A 17,225-nucleotide genomic window follows, 5' to 3' on the forward strand; every position below is an offset into this window, starting at 1 on the left:
ATGTGGCCCAACAACAGAGACATGCAACGTAGCATGATTAAAATAATATCAGCAAATATAAGAGGCTTCCATACTAACGTAGGAGAACTCACCCACCAGTTTGTGATAAAAAATAATGCTGATATTGTCTTTGTTGTAGAAACATTTTTAGACGACAAAGTTGCCCCTAACTATGCAAAGATTCCTGGCTTTTCGAACTGGGCAAGAAAAGATCGCAACACGCAGGGCGGTGGGGTAGCCCTATGTTACAGAGAAAACCTTCAACTCCAGATAATCGACTGTGACATACCCGAAATTCTGGAGATATTGTTATTTAAAATTATTGATGCACAAGGACACGGAACACTATGCCTTGGTTGTTACCGTCCTCCATCTCAAGGGCCAGTGCTCATAAATTTTTTAATGGAAAACCTTGATAGACTAATGACTAGCAATAACTGTCAGCATGTATTAGTCATCGGAGACCTGAACCAAAACAGAATACAAACTGCCTTCGACACCTTACTGGCGGTATATGACTTAAACAATTATGTAGATTTCCCCACCCATCAATCAGGATCATCACTTGATCCGGTGGTCACCGACTTACCTCCACACCTAATAAGCTGTGCACCTTTGGGGTATGTTGGCTCCTCTGATCACTTGGCAGTACTGACCAAGATCAAGATGAAGAAGGTCAGGGAGGAGAATTGCACTCGCACACTATGGAAGTGGGATTCTGCAAATTGGACTGCCATAAAAACATCTCTGGCACGATTAAACTGGGACCATGTTATCCAAGGAAGTGTCAATCACCAAGTCATAAGCTTTAATGAAACAGTAGCGAGTTTAATTGAAGAGTTTGTGCCCCATACAACACAGACCACAAAACCATCCGACCAGCCATGGTTTGGACAGCGATGCAAAGAAGCATCTGATAAAAAATATAAAGCTTGGCGAAAGTATAAACGGAGACCAACACACAGAAACAAGCTTTTACATAAAAATGCTACAAAGCACATGGAAAATACTCAGAAATGGGCTATTGCCATGTGGGAAAGAAACACAAAACAGAAACTAGAAGAAGGGTATATCGGCAGCAAATTATGGTGGAACATCATCAAAGATAAGCAAGGAGACTTAAGAGACAGTACTATTCCCCCACTCATGGCCCAGAATGGTAAAATGGCAACAAATACTGAAGACAAAATAAATCTCCTTGCTCAACATTTTGCAGACAAGATGAAACTTTCCAACAATCAACAACAAACAATAAAATTGCCACAAATGGCACGGGACGAAATGCCAACTATAAGGACATCTCAATCGGAAGTTTACAATTTATTGATTGGTCTTGACGAAAAGAAGGCTGTAGGGCCTGACGGGATTAGTCCTCGACTCCTTCGAAAATGTGCCAAGGAGATCTCGCTGCCACTTACCAGGATCTATAACAACTGCCTCTCAGCAAAAGAATGGCCACATATATGGAAAACCAGTAATGTTATTCCAATACATAAAAAAGGAAGCAAGTCGGAAGTTAAAAATTATCGACCTGTGTCTTTGCTGTCATCAGTAAGCAAAGTCCTAGAAAAGATAATATCGTCCCGTATATCGGATCACCTAAGACGGAATCACCTCTTGTGCTCACGCCAATTTGGATTCCGGAAACAACGTTCAGCTGCAGACCTCCACCTACTCATGTCATCAGACTGGAGCCGCGCCCTAGATACGGGTCGCCATACTGCCATTATTGCTCTAGACATTGAAGGAGCATTTGATAAAGTGTGGCATAGAGGGCTACTTGAGAAAATCAAAGCACTTGCAGTGGGAGGAGATATGCTAGCACTACTACAAAGCTATCTCAGTGACAGACACCTCAAAGTAGTCTTGAATGGCAAAGAATCACCTCTCTACCACATCGAAGCAGGAGTACCACAAGGCAGTGTCTTAGGACCAATGATGTGGAACATCTTCATAAATGATCTTCTCCATCTCATTCCAGAAGCCCGCGCTTTTGCGGATGACGGCACGATAGCTGTCACGTACAATCCAGGAGAAGAAAATGCAACTGAATTACATGTTAACTCTGTAATGAAGGACATTGCAGCTTGGGGTGTTAAGTGGAAAGTTAAGTTTGCTCCCCAAAAAACACAGTTTATGGTGGTGTCAAGATCCAGCAGCCAGTTAAAAGTAAAATTTAATGGAAAAACGCTGCAACAACAAAATGAAATTGAGATCCTGGGCATCAAATACGACAAAAAACTAACTTTCAAGACACACATTGAAGAAATTGCCAGGAAAGCATCCAGGAAATTAACTTCGCTAAGAAGAATTGCTTGGCTATTGGATGGTAAAGGAACTGACATATTATACAAAGCACAAATCAGATCCTGTATGGAGTACTCCTCTCTTGCATGGGGAGGAGCTGCTAGTAACCATCTTCGCCTTCTGGACAGAGTCCAAGACAGAATAAAGCGGCTTTTCGATGGCACGGAATTCAACCCAAAACTGGACAGTCTGCAACACCGAAGAGATGTGGCAGGCCTTTCAACAATGTTCAAGATCCAGGAGATGCATGTGCCTCATCTTCAGCCTCTGAGACTTCCAATGCGGCAGCAAGAACGAACCACTAGATCCGTGGAACAAGTTCCAGCAGCATTAGAAGAACCACGGTGTTATACATCTCACTACCAGAGACAATTTCTTCCGAAATATTCTAAATTGTGGAACACATTCATATCAGTGAATATAAATTTAGCTACCTACTCACTACAAAGATTCAAATGCAGTGTAAATATTTGGTTAAAATCATAAAGTGATTTTATGTTATATGTATAAAACTGGTTAGGCTTTTAGATAGAACGCAGCTAGCTACTACTTCTTTAGCCTGTAAATATAAATACTTCATCGTATGTATCTACCATGTAAATATAAATAAAGGTGTAAAAAAAAAAAAAAAAAAAAAAAAAAAAAAAAAGAGAGAGAGAGAGAGAGAGAGAGAGAGAGAGAGAGAGAGAGAGAGAGAAAGAGAAACAGAAGAAAGAGAGGAGACAGCGAAAAAAAGACAGACACAGACAGAGAGAGAGAAAGAGGAAAGACAGAATAGAGACTAATGATAGTTTCTAGCTTTTTCTTTATTTCTCTGTCTGTCTTCTTCAATAATTCACAAAATCCAAGCAAAAAAATCACGGAAATCCTTAACTATTTGTCTCAAAACCTAATATTTGCCATAAGGGTATTTTTTTTCTTCGCCGCACCGACAACTGACATCGTCAACACAGAACGAATGACTGATTCAAAACACAAATCAAACAAAGAAAATGTTCATCCAAAGGCCAAGGCCGTCGTAATAATCTGAAATTACCACAAACAAAGCTGCTGAAAATTGGGAAGAGTATCAGCATAAGGTCGTGCAAATATTGAAAGCTCGCGTCACATCTGGCAAGCCTTCGAAAGGATCAATTGGGCAGGGAATCTCCGCTCCAACATCCCAGGGTCAATCATTGTACGGGAGAGATGGTACTTCATGACCATAACAAACTATGCGGAGTCCATATTTCCATAATTGAAGAATTCTGCCCTAATCTGCCCTGTCGAAGCTCAGAACTAAACGGAACATAAATCATGCAGCGAGAAGGAGCGTAAAGTTCGCGTTCTTCATTTACAGTACGCTACTACTGGCCATACATAAATTTTCGAGTCATTTTCTCTTCCACAAGAAAAAAAAAAAAAATCTAAAGCCAGTATAGTAGAATAAATATTTTTTAAATATGTATTTCACTATAGTTCTGATAGGCACGTCCCTCTAATAGCAATCAAGAGTAAGGTTGAAGTATTAGATATTTAATTTCCTGGGTGATCTATGAATTAAGAAAAAATAAATTTGATAAATGATCGGTCACATTCAGCGAGGAATACCGACGATTTTGAAATAAAGTGATTATTTTTTTTTCAGAAATGATGAACCAAGTTATTAAAATACGTTCGGGGATTTTGGATCACTGTACTATATTGTTGTGTTCTGAGTGAGGAGTGAGTGATGGTGACTATTGCGGTAATAATTACTATAATTGCCTAAATATTCAGTAAAATGGGTTTACCCTAAAATAAAAAACCTAGATGCCACCACTTCCTCGCCCTGAAATCGGACCCGCCCTGGAGAATGGACAAGCGAATTCCTCCCCCGTCTGCAATGGCTTAATGACATTTAATATAACGGTTGCTTGTGCATGATACTAACAATGTGATTATTAAAGCTCGTCCATCCAGAAAAATGCAAAAGAAGTTACAGTGAAGTCAACAGTTTAAAATTGCTGTTTTGTGAACAGGAGACCAAGAGAACCGTCACCAAGACTTCCGATCCCAAAAAGATCACCGAGCGAAGCAAAAGTCTGACAACAACGCGAAAGAAGACGTGTAACTATAATACAATAGATCAGAGGGATAGACAGACGATCGAACGCAAGGAAACGCAAGCAAAGAGACTGCTCCAAGCAACAAGAATGCAACGAAAAGAAAGACAAAGAGACGAAGAGGAAAGAGCTCTCACTAATGCAACATCCATTCAATCGAGCAATAGCTTCGTGCAAGGTTTGTAATCAAGTGACCCGAGTTCGCAACTGCTTCAAAACACAGTTATTATTTTTTTTTTTTTTCGTTATCATAGTCATTAGTAGTGGTATTGCCAATGTTATTATTGGTATCGTTGTTGTTGTTTTAATTGTATGATTATCAGTATCATCATTATCATCATTTCTATCATCATCATAATCATTCGTATTACTCCTCTTATGTCATTGTTCTAACTACTATTTTTATCATATCATCTTTAATATTATCTTCATCATTGTCACTATCACCATTATCATTATCCTTATCCTTGTATCCTGCTCCGAGTTCGCGTCTCGTTCATTACGCCCTTGATTCTTTATTATTATTATTATTATATTCATTAGTAGTGTTATTGTCAATTCCATTATAGTTGTTATTTATAATCATAAATATGAATTTAGATTTAAATGAATATATATAATGGATATAAATATGAATAAATAACTATAAATATGAATAAATAAATATTAATATGAATGTAAATAAAATAAAGAATAAAGAATAACAATATGAATAAATATGGAAAGCAATCTTAATAGTTATGAAAATAATCATGATAAAATCGACCGCAAAAATAATTATAGTACAAGAATTACAACAATGATCCCAAGAGCATGATATAAGGATAATGATGATGACAATGATAATAGTAATGATGATGAAGATAATGATGACATGATAAAAATAGCAGTAAGAACAATGATTATGATGATGATAAGAATAATGATAATGAGGATGTTAATAATCAATTAATTAGGGCAACAAAAACAATACCAATAATAACATCGCCAATAGAACTACAAATGACTAAAAAAAAAAAAAAAAAAAAAATGTGTTTCGAAGTAGTCGCGAACTCGGGTCACTTGATTACAAACCTTGCACGAAACTGAGTGAGGTATTGTTCGATTGCATAATTGATGCATTAATTAAGGCTTTAATGATCACGTGTTCACTTAAGGCCAGGAGTTCACATACGTAATATTGATATCATTAATGTTTAAATAATTATGACGATGATGATGGTGATGATGATGATGAGGAGGAGGAGGAGGAGGAGGAGGAGGAGGAAAGGGATGACGAGGATGATAATAGTAATAATGACGATAATGATTTTAAAACTGGTAATGATGATAGTAATGTCGATGATGATGTTGACAATGATGATAATGATAATACTTATAATGACAATGATAATAATAATGACGACAAAATGAAAATGGTGATGATAATGATCAGCGTAATAATGATAATCATAATAATAATAACAATGCTAAAGATAACAACCATAATAATGATAATGATGATAACAATAGTAATGTGATTAGTAACATATGATTATGATAAGATCACACTAATAAGGTTAACACCAATGGATATGGTAATGATAATGATGATAATAATGATAATGATGATGATGACCAATCCTAATGCTACCAATACTATTGTTTTTATTATGATGATCGTTACCAGTATTGCATATTCGCGATTTATTAATATGAGGAAAAGAAATTGAATAGATTGCATACTGTTTGTTGCAGAGCAATAAACACACGCATCAACGCCCCTTCGTCTTCTGCATCATTCTTATTGCTATTTCCACTTGCACTTCTCTCTCCACTGCTGCTAGTAGTAGTAGTAGTAGTAGTAATAGTAGCAGTAGTAGTAGTAGTTGCAGTATCAATGATATCAACATCCGCATCACCATCATTGTTATTTTCGATGTTGTTATTTTTTCCATTTACATTATCATGATTATCTTTTTCATCATTTATATTGTCATTATCAATATCATTATCATCATTATCATTTTCATTGTCAACATCATCATTGGCATTATTATCATTAACATATTATCATCATTTTTAATATCATAATCGGCATTTATATCATTATCATCATTTTATGATCATCATCATCATCGTCGTTATACCCTTCTTCCTCTTCCTCCTCCTCCCCATCATCATCATCCTTCTCCTGCTCGCCCTCTTACTCCTCATCATCATAATTATCCTCCTCCTTCTCTATCTCCTCATCCTCATCCTTATCATCATCATCATCCTCATCCTTATCATCATCATCATCATCACCATTTTCATCCTCATCATCATTTATTTCCATTATCATTTATATTGTCTTTATTATTTCATATCATTATCCACTATATGATTAACATTAGTTGTGTTATTATCTCTGTTATCATCATTATCATCATTAGAATTACCATCCTCCATATTATCATTATGGTTATCTTTAACACGTTTCGTCTAACCATCTCACTTTTATGTGTATTATTACCATTATTATTATTAGTAGTAGTAGTAGTATTATCATTAGTATTATTATTTATGAGATTGATATAATTATCGTTGTCATTACCATCATTTATATTGCAATCATTTTCATTGTTAAGCCAATATCAGTATCATCATACTCATCATTTACGCTATTAATATCATTATTAGTTTCATTGTTATTACTATGGTGATCATGAGTGTTATTACTATTGTTATGATGATGGTTTTCATTCTAAAATGCTGGTGTAGTGATACGAAAACAACGAATTAAGAGATTTGACATCTTGAATGTTCCCGAACGACCTGTCGATCCTCCCCCCATCCATTCGACCACTCCGAACTACCATCCGAGGTCGTTGACCTGGAATGTCTGGACAACCTCGGGCTCGGGTCAGGCGAGGGAGGTCGCAGAGAGAGGATTGGCGCCAAGACGGACACAACAACAACGGAGAGACGGAGTCAAGAGGCAGAGCAGCAGACGGACCGGCAACCTTCTTTTATCGTTATTTTCTTCCACCAACATTTCTTTTTCAAGATAAGTTACGTACAAACCTGTGTGATGTGTGGATTATACCATCATTAATTAAGCAAAGCCTCTTCATGTCTAACGTTGTTTGAAAAGAAAATCTTTGCATCTAAGTATAAAATCGACTTGTCTGTTTCCGTCAAATCTTCCCACGCTACCAACCCATCTACTGTAATTTTAAAAGGGCACATCATAATATGCCTACTACAGAGCAGAATCGCCCTTACACTGGTGTTATTATTACCACCACCATTATCATCATCATCATAACCATTACCATTATCATCATTATCATTCTCCTCTTCCTGGCCATCATCATCATCATCATTATCATATTCTTCATCATCATCAATAACATTATCATTTAAAAATTAATGATATTTAATATAACGTCTGCTTGTGCATGTATATATTTGAAAATGTGATCATCAAAGCTCTCACTAATGCAACTTATATTCAATCGAGCAATAGCACACACTCAGTTTTCGTTGCAAGGTTTGTAATCAAGTTACCCGAGTTCGCGGCTACGTTAATACACAGTTAATTTTTTTTTTTTTTTCGTTATCATAGTATCATTAATATGGTATAGCCAATGTTATTATAGTATCGTTGTTTGTTGTTTTAATTGTATGATTATCAGAATCATCATCATTATCATTCTCCTCTTCCTGGCCATCATCATCATCATCATTATCATATTCTTCATCATCATCAATAACATTATCATTTAAAAATTAATGATATTTAATATAACGTCTGCTTGTGCATGTATATATTTGAAAATGTGATCATCAAAGCTCTCACTAATGCAACTTATATTCAATCGAGCAATAGCACACTCAGTTTCGTGCAAGGTTTGTAATCAAGTGACCCGAGTTCGCGGCTACGTTAAAACACAGTTAATTTTTTTTTTTTTTTCGTTATCATAGTCATTAGTAGTGGTATTGCCAATGTTATTATTGGTATCGTTGTTGTTGTTTTAATTGTATGATTATCAGTATCATCATTATCATTCTCCTCTTCCTGGCCATCATCATCATCATTATCATATTCTTCATCATCATCATCATTATCATAATCTTCATCATCATCAATAACATTATCATTCAAACATTAATGATGTTTGATATAATGTCTGTTTGTGCATGTCTATATTTGAAAATGTGATCATCAAAGCTCTCACTAATGCAACTTATATTCAATAGAGCAATAGCTGACTCAGTTTCGTGCAAGGTTCGTAATCAAGTGACCCGAGTTCGCGACTATTTCAAAACACAGTTAATTTTTTTTTTTTTTTATTTTTTATTTTTTTTTCGTTATCATAGTCATTAGTAGTGGTATTGCCAATGTTATTATTGGTATCGTTGTTGTTGTTTTAATTGTATGATTATCAGTATCATCATTATCATTCTCCTCTTCCTGGCCATCATCATCATCATCATTATCATATTCTTCATCATCATCAATAACATTATCATTTAAAAATTAATGATATTTAATATAACGTCTGCTTGTGCATGTATATATTTGAAAATGTGATCATCAAAGCTCTCACTAATGCAACTTATATTCAATCGAGCAATAGCACACTCAGTTTCGTGCAAGGTTTGTAATCAAGTGACCCGAGTTCGCGGCTACGTTAAAACACAGTTAATTTTTTTTTTTTTTCGTTATCATAGTCATTAGTAGTGGTATTGCCAATGTTATTATTGGTATCGTTGTTGTTGTTTTAATTGTATGATTATCATTATCATCATTATCATTCTCCTCTTCCTGGCCATCATCATCATCATCATTATCATATTCTTCATCATCATCAATAACATTATCATTTAAAAATTAATGATATTTAATATAACGTCTGCTTGTGCATGTATATATTTGAAAATGTGATCATCAAAGCTCTCACTAATGCAACTTATATTCAATCGAGCAATAGCACACTCAGTTTCGTGCAAGGTTTGTAATCAAGTGACCCGAGTTCGCGGCTACGTTAAAACACAGTTAATTTTTTTTTTTTTTTCGTTATCATAGTCATTAGTAGTGGTATTGCCAATGTTATTATTGGTATCGTTGTTGTTGTTTTAATTGTATGATTATCAGTATCATCATTATCATTCTCCTCTTCCTGGCCATCATCATCGTCATTATCATATTCATCATCATCATTATCATATTCATCATCGTAATCATCATCATCATCATCATCATCGTCATTATCATATTCATCATCATCATCGTCATTATCATATTCATCATCATCATCAATAACATTATCATTCAAACATTAATGATATTTAATATAACGTCTGCTTGTGCATGTATATATTTGAAAATGTGATCATCAAAGCTCTCACTAATGCAACTTATATTCAATCGAGCAATAGCACACTCAGTTTCGTGCAAGGTTTGTAATCAAGTGACCCGAGTTCGCGGCTACGTTAAAACACAGTTAATTTTTTTTTTTTTTCGTTATCATAGTCATTAGTAGTGGTATTGCCAATGTTATTATTGGTATCGTTGTTGTTGTTTTAATTGTATGATTATCAGTATCATCATTATCATTCTCCTCTTCCTGGCCATCATCATCATCATTATCATATTCTTATCATCCTCATCATTATCATATTCTTCATCATCATCAATAACATTATCATTAAAAATGATAATATGTTAATGATAATGATGCCAATGATGATGTTGACAATGAAACTAATAATAACGATGATAATTATGATAATTAATATAATGATTATGATAACGATAACGAAAACAATAACAACAACATCGAAAGTAACAATGATGGTGATGCGGATGTTGATATCATTGATACTGCAACTACTACTACTACTGCTACTACTACTACTACTACTACTACTACTACTACTACTACTAGCAGCAGTGGAGAGAGAAGTGCAAGTGGAAATAGCAATAAGAATGATGCAGAAGACGAAGGGGCGTTGATGCGTGTGTTTATTGCTCTGCAACAAACAGTATGCAATCTTTTCACCTTGTGCTTATAACAATGATGGCGTCATTTTGTTACAATTGTGGTGATGATAACAATCGTAATAGCTGTTAATGGAAATTATTATTACGATGATGATGTTAATGATATTGATAATGATGATAGTAATAACAACGATGGTGATGATAATGATGATATGATAGAATTGTAATAATAAGAGTGATAATAGTAAGAGCAATCCTAATAATCATCCTGTTGATAGAACCGATAATAATGGCAATGCAATGCTAGCAATCACATAATAAAAACAACAACAACACAGGCAGAGCGAGAGTTGCAATGATCACGTGATCAATTATAATCATGCATACATTAATACGTTGTATTAATATGAATGATGTTTAAATGATTATGATAATGGTGATGATGGTGGTGGTGATGATGGTGGTGGTGGTGATGATGGTGGTGATGAGGAGGAAGACGAGGAAAAGCAGAAGGATGATGATGATGATAATGATGATGATGGTGTTAAAGATGATGATAACAATAAAAGCATAATACTGATGTTGTAATAATGGTAATTATGATGAAGAAAAGGTAAGATATATATATATATGTATATATATATATATATATATATAAATATATATGTACGTATATATATTTATATGTATGAAGGTAATGATGATGATGATAATAATAATGAGCATGATAAACCTAATGGTAATAACAATAATAATGATATTGATAACAAACATGATAATAATAATGATAACAATATTAATAACATGATAATAATAATGATAACAATATTAATAACATGATAATAGCAAAGATGATAATAATGATGAGATCATAATAATACGCTTAACAACAATGATAATAACGATGATGTTAATATAGTAATGATAATGACAAAAATATTAGTAATAACAATTGTGATATTGATGATAATGATAACAATAATAATGATGATAATAATAATAATAATAATGATAATAATGATAATAATAATAATGATAATGATAATAATAATAATAATAACAATGATAGTAATAACAATAATAATCGTGATAATGATAATAATAACAACAACAATAATAATGATAATAATAATAAAGGCAATATAAGCGATAATGAAAAAACAACAACAAAATAGAATTAGTAGTAATATCAGTAGTAGTAATGATAATGGTAATAAAGCTGATGATAATGATAATAATGAAACATAGCAACGATAATGATAATGATAAACATCGATTACAATGATAACAATTATGATGAGAATAATGAAAATTAAATTATAATAAGATGATGATGATGGTGATGATGACGATGATGACGATGATGACAGTGAATATTATAATAATATCAATAATAATGACGAAAGTAATAATAACGATGATAATGAGAATCAAAGCAACAACGATGACATTATTTTATCACAATTATGATAATATCTATTACAATTATGACAGTTACGATGATGACGATGATGTTAATGATACTAATGATAATGATGGTAATAATAATGATTATGATAACGACAATGATGACATGGAATAGTAAGAGCAATGCTAATAATCATGATGATTAAAAGACTATGATAATGACAATACTAATAATTATACAAAAAATAGCAAACGACAATAATGGAATTGACAATAGCGCTACTAATAATTATAATAATAAAAAAAAAAAAAAATCAAGGGTGTAATGAACCAGACGCGAACTCGGAGCATGATAGTAATAATGTTAATAGTAATAATAATGGTGATATAATAAAAACAGTAGTAGGAACAATGACATAATAGAGTAATACGAATGATTATGATGATGATAGAAATGATGATAATGATGATGCTGATAATCATATGATTCAAACAATAACAACGACAACATTGACAATATTGGCAATTGCACTACTAATGACCATGATAAAAAAAAAAAAAAAAAAACTGTTTTGAAGTAGTCGCGAACTCGGGTCACTTGATTACAAACCTTGCACGAAACTGAGTGAGCTATTGCTCGGTTGAATGGAAGTTGCATTAGTGAGAGTTTTGATGATCATATTTTCAAATATAGACATGCACAGGCGTAATATTAATATCATTAATGTTTAAGTGATAATGTTATTGATGATGATGAAGACGAGGAAGTGGAGGAGGATAATGATGATGATAATAAGAACAGTAATTATAATAATGATGATGGTGATGATAACAGCAACTGTAACAATAATGACAATAACAACAATTTTAGCAATGAATGATAATGACAATACCTTAGAGATAATTGATAATAATGATAAAACAATAATAATAATGAGGAAAAAGATAACAAAAAAATATTAGTTATAGTGGTAATAAAAAAACAATAATGACAATGATAATAATAACGACGATAAAAAAGAAAATAAATACCAATTATAATAACCTCATGCTTATGATAACAAAAGAAACAGTGATAATGATTATGAAGAAAATACCTCTCACATACACACAAAAAAATAAAATAAAAAAATAGATAAAAAAAAACATAATAATAATAATAATAATATAATATTATTATATATATAATGTAATAATAACAATAATAATAATAATAATAATAATAATAATAATAACAATAATAATAATAATAATGATGATAATGATAATCATAAAAATAATAATTATGATAATAATATCAACATCGAAAATAACAATGATGGTGATGCGGATGTTGATATCATTGATACTGCAGCTACTACTACTACTACTACTACTAGCAGCAGTGGAGAGAGAAGTGCAAGTGGAAATAGCAATAAGAATGATGCAGAAGACGAAGGGGCGTTGATGCGTGTGTTTATTGCTCTGCAACAAACAGTATGCAATCTTTTCACCTTGTGCTTATAACAATGATGGCGTCATTTTGTTACAATTGTGGTGATGATAACAATCACAATAGCAATAACTGTTAATGGAAATTATTATCATGATGATGATGTTAATGATACTGATAATGATGATAGTAATAATAACGAAGGTGATGATGATAATGGCATAATAGAATTGTAATAATAACAGTGATAATAGTAAGAGCAATCCTAATAATCATGTTAATAGAACCGATAATAATGGCAATGCAATACTAGCAATCACATAATAAAAACAACAACAACACAGGTAGAGCGAGAGTTGCAATGATCACATGATCAATTATAATCATACATACATTAATATGTTGTATTAATATGATTGATGTTTAAATGACTATGATAATGGTGATGATGGTGATGATGATGGTGATGATCGGGAGAAGGAGGAGGTGGATAATAATGATGATAATTGTTTAAAATGATGATAACAATAAAAGCATAATACTGATGTTGTGATAATGGTAATTATGATGAAGAAAAGGTAAGATATATATATATATATATATATATATATATATATATATATATATATATATATATATATATATATATATATATATATATATATATATATATATATATATATACATATATATATATGTATATATATATATATATATATATATATATATATATATATATATATATATATATATATATATATATGTGAGTGTGTGTGTGTGTGTGTGTGTGTGTGTGTGTGTGTGTGTGTGTGTGTGTGTGTGTGTGTGTGTGTGTGTGTGTGTGTGTGTGTGTGTGTGTACATATATATACATATTACTATATATATATATATATATATATATATATATATATATATATATATATATATATGTATGTATAAAAGTAATGATGATGATGATAATAATAATGAGCATGATAAACCTAATGGTAATAACAATAATAATGATATTGATAACAAACATGATACTAATAATAATGATAAAAATAGTAATAATAACATGATAATAGCAAAGATGATAATAATGATGAGATCATAATAATACGCTTGACAACAATGATAATAACGATGACGTTAATATAGTAATGATAATGACAAAAATATTGGTAATAACAATTGTGATATTGATGATAATGATAACAATAATAATGATAATAATAATAATGATAATAATAATAGTAATAATAATAATAATAATAATAATGATAATAATAATGATAATAATAACAATGATAATAATAATAACAATAATAATAATACTAATAATAATAATGATAATAATAACAACAACAAAATAAAATTAGTAGTAATATCAGTAGTAATAATGATAATGGTAATAAAGCAGGTGATAATGATAATAATGAAACATAGCAACGATAATGATAATGATAAACATCGATTACAATGATAACAATTATAATGAGAATAGTGAAAATTAAATGATGATAAGATGATGATGATGACGATGATGACAATGAATATCATGAAAATTTCAATAATAATGACGAAAGTAATGATACCGATGATAATGATAATCAAAGTAACAACGATGACATCATTTTATCACAATTATGATAATATTTATTACAATAATGACAGTTATGATGATGACGATGAAGATGTTAATGATACTAATGATAATGATGGTAATAATAATGATTATGATAACGACAATGATGACATGGAATAGCAAGAGCATTGCTAATAATCATGATGATAAAAAGACTATGATAATGACAATACTAATAATCATACAAAGAATAGCAAATGACAAAAATGGAATTGACAATAGCGCTACTAATAATTATAAAAAAAAAAAAATCAAGGGCGTTAAGAACGAGACGCGAACTCTGTGCATGATAGAAGGATAATGATAGTAATAATGGTGATAGTAATAATAATGATGATACAATAAAAACAGTAATAGGAACAATGACATAACAGAGTAATACGAATGATTATGATGATAGAAATGATGATAATGATGATGCTGATAATCATATGATTCAAACAATAACAACGACACCAATGATAATATTGGCAATTGCACTACTAATGACTATGATTTAAAAAAAAATTAACTGTGTTTTGAAGTAGTCGCGAACTCGGGTCACTTAATTACAAACCTTGCACGAAACTGAGTGAGCTATTGCTCGGTTGAATGGAAGTTGCATTAGTGAGAGCTTTAATGATCACATTTTCAAATATAGACACACACATACACACGTAATATTAGTATCATTAATGTTTAAATGATAATATTATTGATGATGATGATGAAGAATATGATAATGATGATGATTATGATGACCAGGAAGAGAAGGATGATGATGATGATACTGGTAATGGTGATGATGATGATGATGATAATGGTGGTGGTAATAATAATACTAGCATTTTAGAATGAAAGCCATTCTCGGCAATAACAATGATGATCATCATAGTAATGACAATGAAACTGATAATGATGTTAATAGTGTAAATGATGAGTATGATAATAATGATATTAGCATTACAGTGATAATTATTATAATATAAATGTTAGTGATGACAACAATAATTACATCAACTTCATAAAGAATAATAATAACAATAATCATGATAAGGATAATGGCAATAATATACATAAAACTGAGATGGTAAGACAAAACGTGTTAAAGATAACAATAGTGATAATATTGAGGATGATGATTTGAATGATGATAATGATAATAATAGAGATAATAACACAACTAATGTTAATCATATAATGGATAATGATATGAAATAATAAAGACAATATAAATGATAATGGAAATAAATGATGATGAGGATGAAAATGGTGATGATGATGATGATGATGATAAGGATAAGGATGAGGAGATAGAGAAGGAGGAGGATAATTATGATGATGAGGAGTAGGAGGGCGAGCAGGAGAGGGATGAGGATGATGGAGAGGAGAAGGAGGAGGAAGAAGAGGAAGGGGATAACGACGATGGTGCTGATCATCATAATGATGATAATGATATAAATGCCGATAATAATACTAAAAATGAGGATAATATGTTAATGATAATAATGACAATGATGATGTTGACAATGAAAATTATAAAGATGATGATAATGATATTGATAATGACAATATAAATGATGAAAATGATTATCATGATAATGCAAATGGAAAAAATAACAACATCGAAAATAACAAAAATGGTGATGCGGATGTTGATGCTGATGATCATATGATTCAAACAATAACAACGACACCAATGATGATATTGGCAATTGCACTACTAATGACTATGATAAAAAAAAAAAAATAAATAATTAAAAAAAACTGTTTTGAAGTAGTCGCGAACTCGGGTCACTTGATTACAAACCTTGCACGAAACTGAGTGAGCTATTGATCGATTAAATGGAAGTTGCATTAGTGAGAGTTTTGATGATCACATTTTCAAATATAGACATGCACAGGCGTAATATTAATATCATTAATGTTTAAGTGATAATGTTATTGATGATGATGAAGACGAGGAAGAGGAGGAGGATAATGATGATGATAATAAGAACAGTAATTATGATAATGATGATGGTGATGATAACAGCAACTGTAACAATAATGACAATAACAACAATTTTAGCAATGAATGATAATGACAATACCTTAGAGATAATTGATAATAATGATAAAACAATAATAATGATAACAAAATAATATTAGTTATAATGGTAATAAAAAAAAAACAATAATGACAATGAAAATAATAACGACGATAAAAAAGATAATAAATACCAATGATAATAACCTCATGCTTATGATAACAAAAGAAACAGTGATAATGATTATGAAAAAAAAACTCACACACAAAAAAATAGAAAAAAATAGATAAAAAAATAATAATAATAATATAATATTATTATATATATAATATAATAATAATAATAATAATAATAATAATAATAATAATGATGATGATGATAATGAT

At 31.3% G+C, this 17,225-nt stretch overlaps 1 protein-coding gene across 1 annotated transcript; it reads left to right on the top strand.

The window, feature by feature from the left end:
- Window positions 1-8,623, top strand: LOC147469096 (uncharacterized). The gene is made up of 3 exons (XM_086551153.1): window positions 1-2,769; window positions 4,308-4,569; window positions 8,616-8,623. The coding sequence occupies exons 1-3, from the start codon at window positions 1-3 to the stop codon at window positions 8,621-8,623; spliced, it is 3,039 nt and encodes a 1,012-aa protein (XP_086407279.1).
- The last annotated feature ends 8,602 nt before the right edge of the window (window positions 8,624-17,225 follow it).

This window comes from Penaeus japonicus, unplaced genomic scaffold, assembly GCF_977035675.1.
Source record: "Penaeus japonicus unplaced genomic scaffold, GWHDUDI00000001_assembly GWHDUDI00000024, whole genome shotgun sequence".
NCBI lineage: Eukaryota > Metazoa > Arthropoda > Malacostraca > Decapoda > Penaeidae > Penaeus > Penaeus japonicus.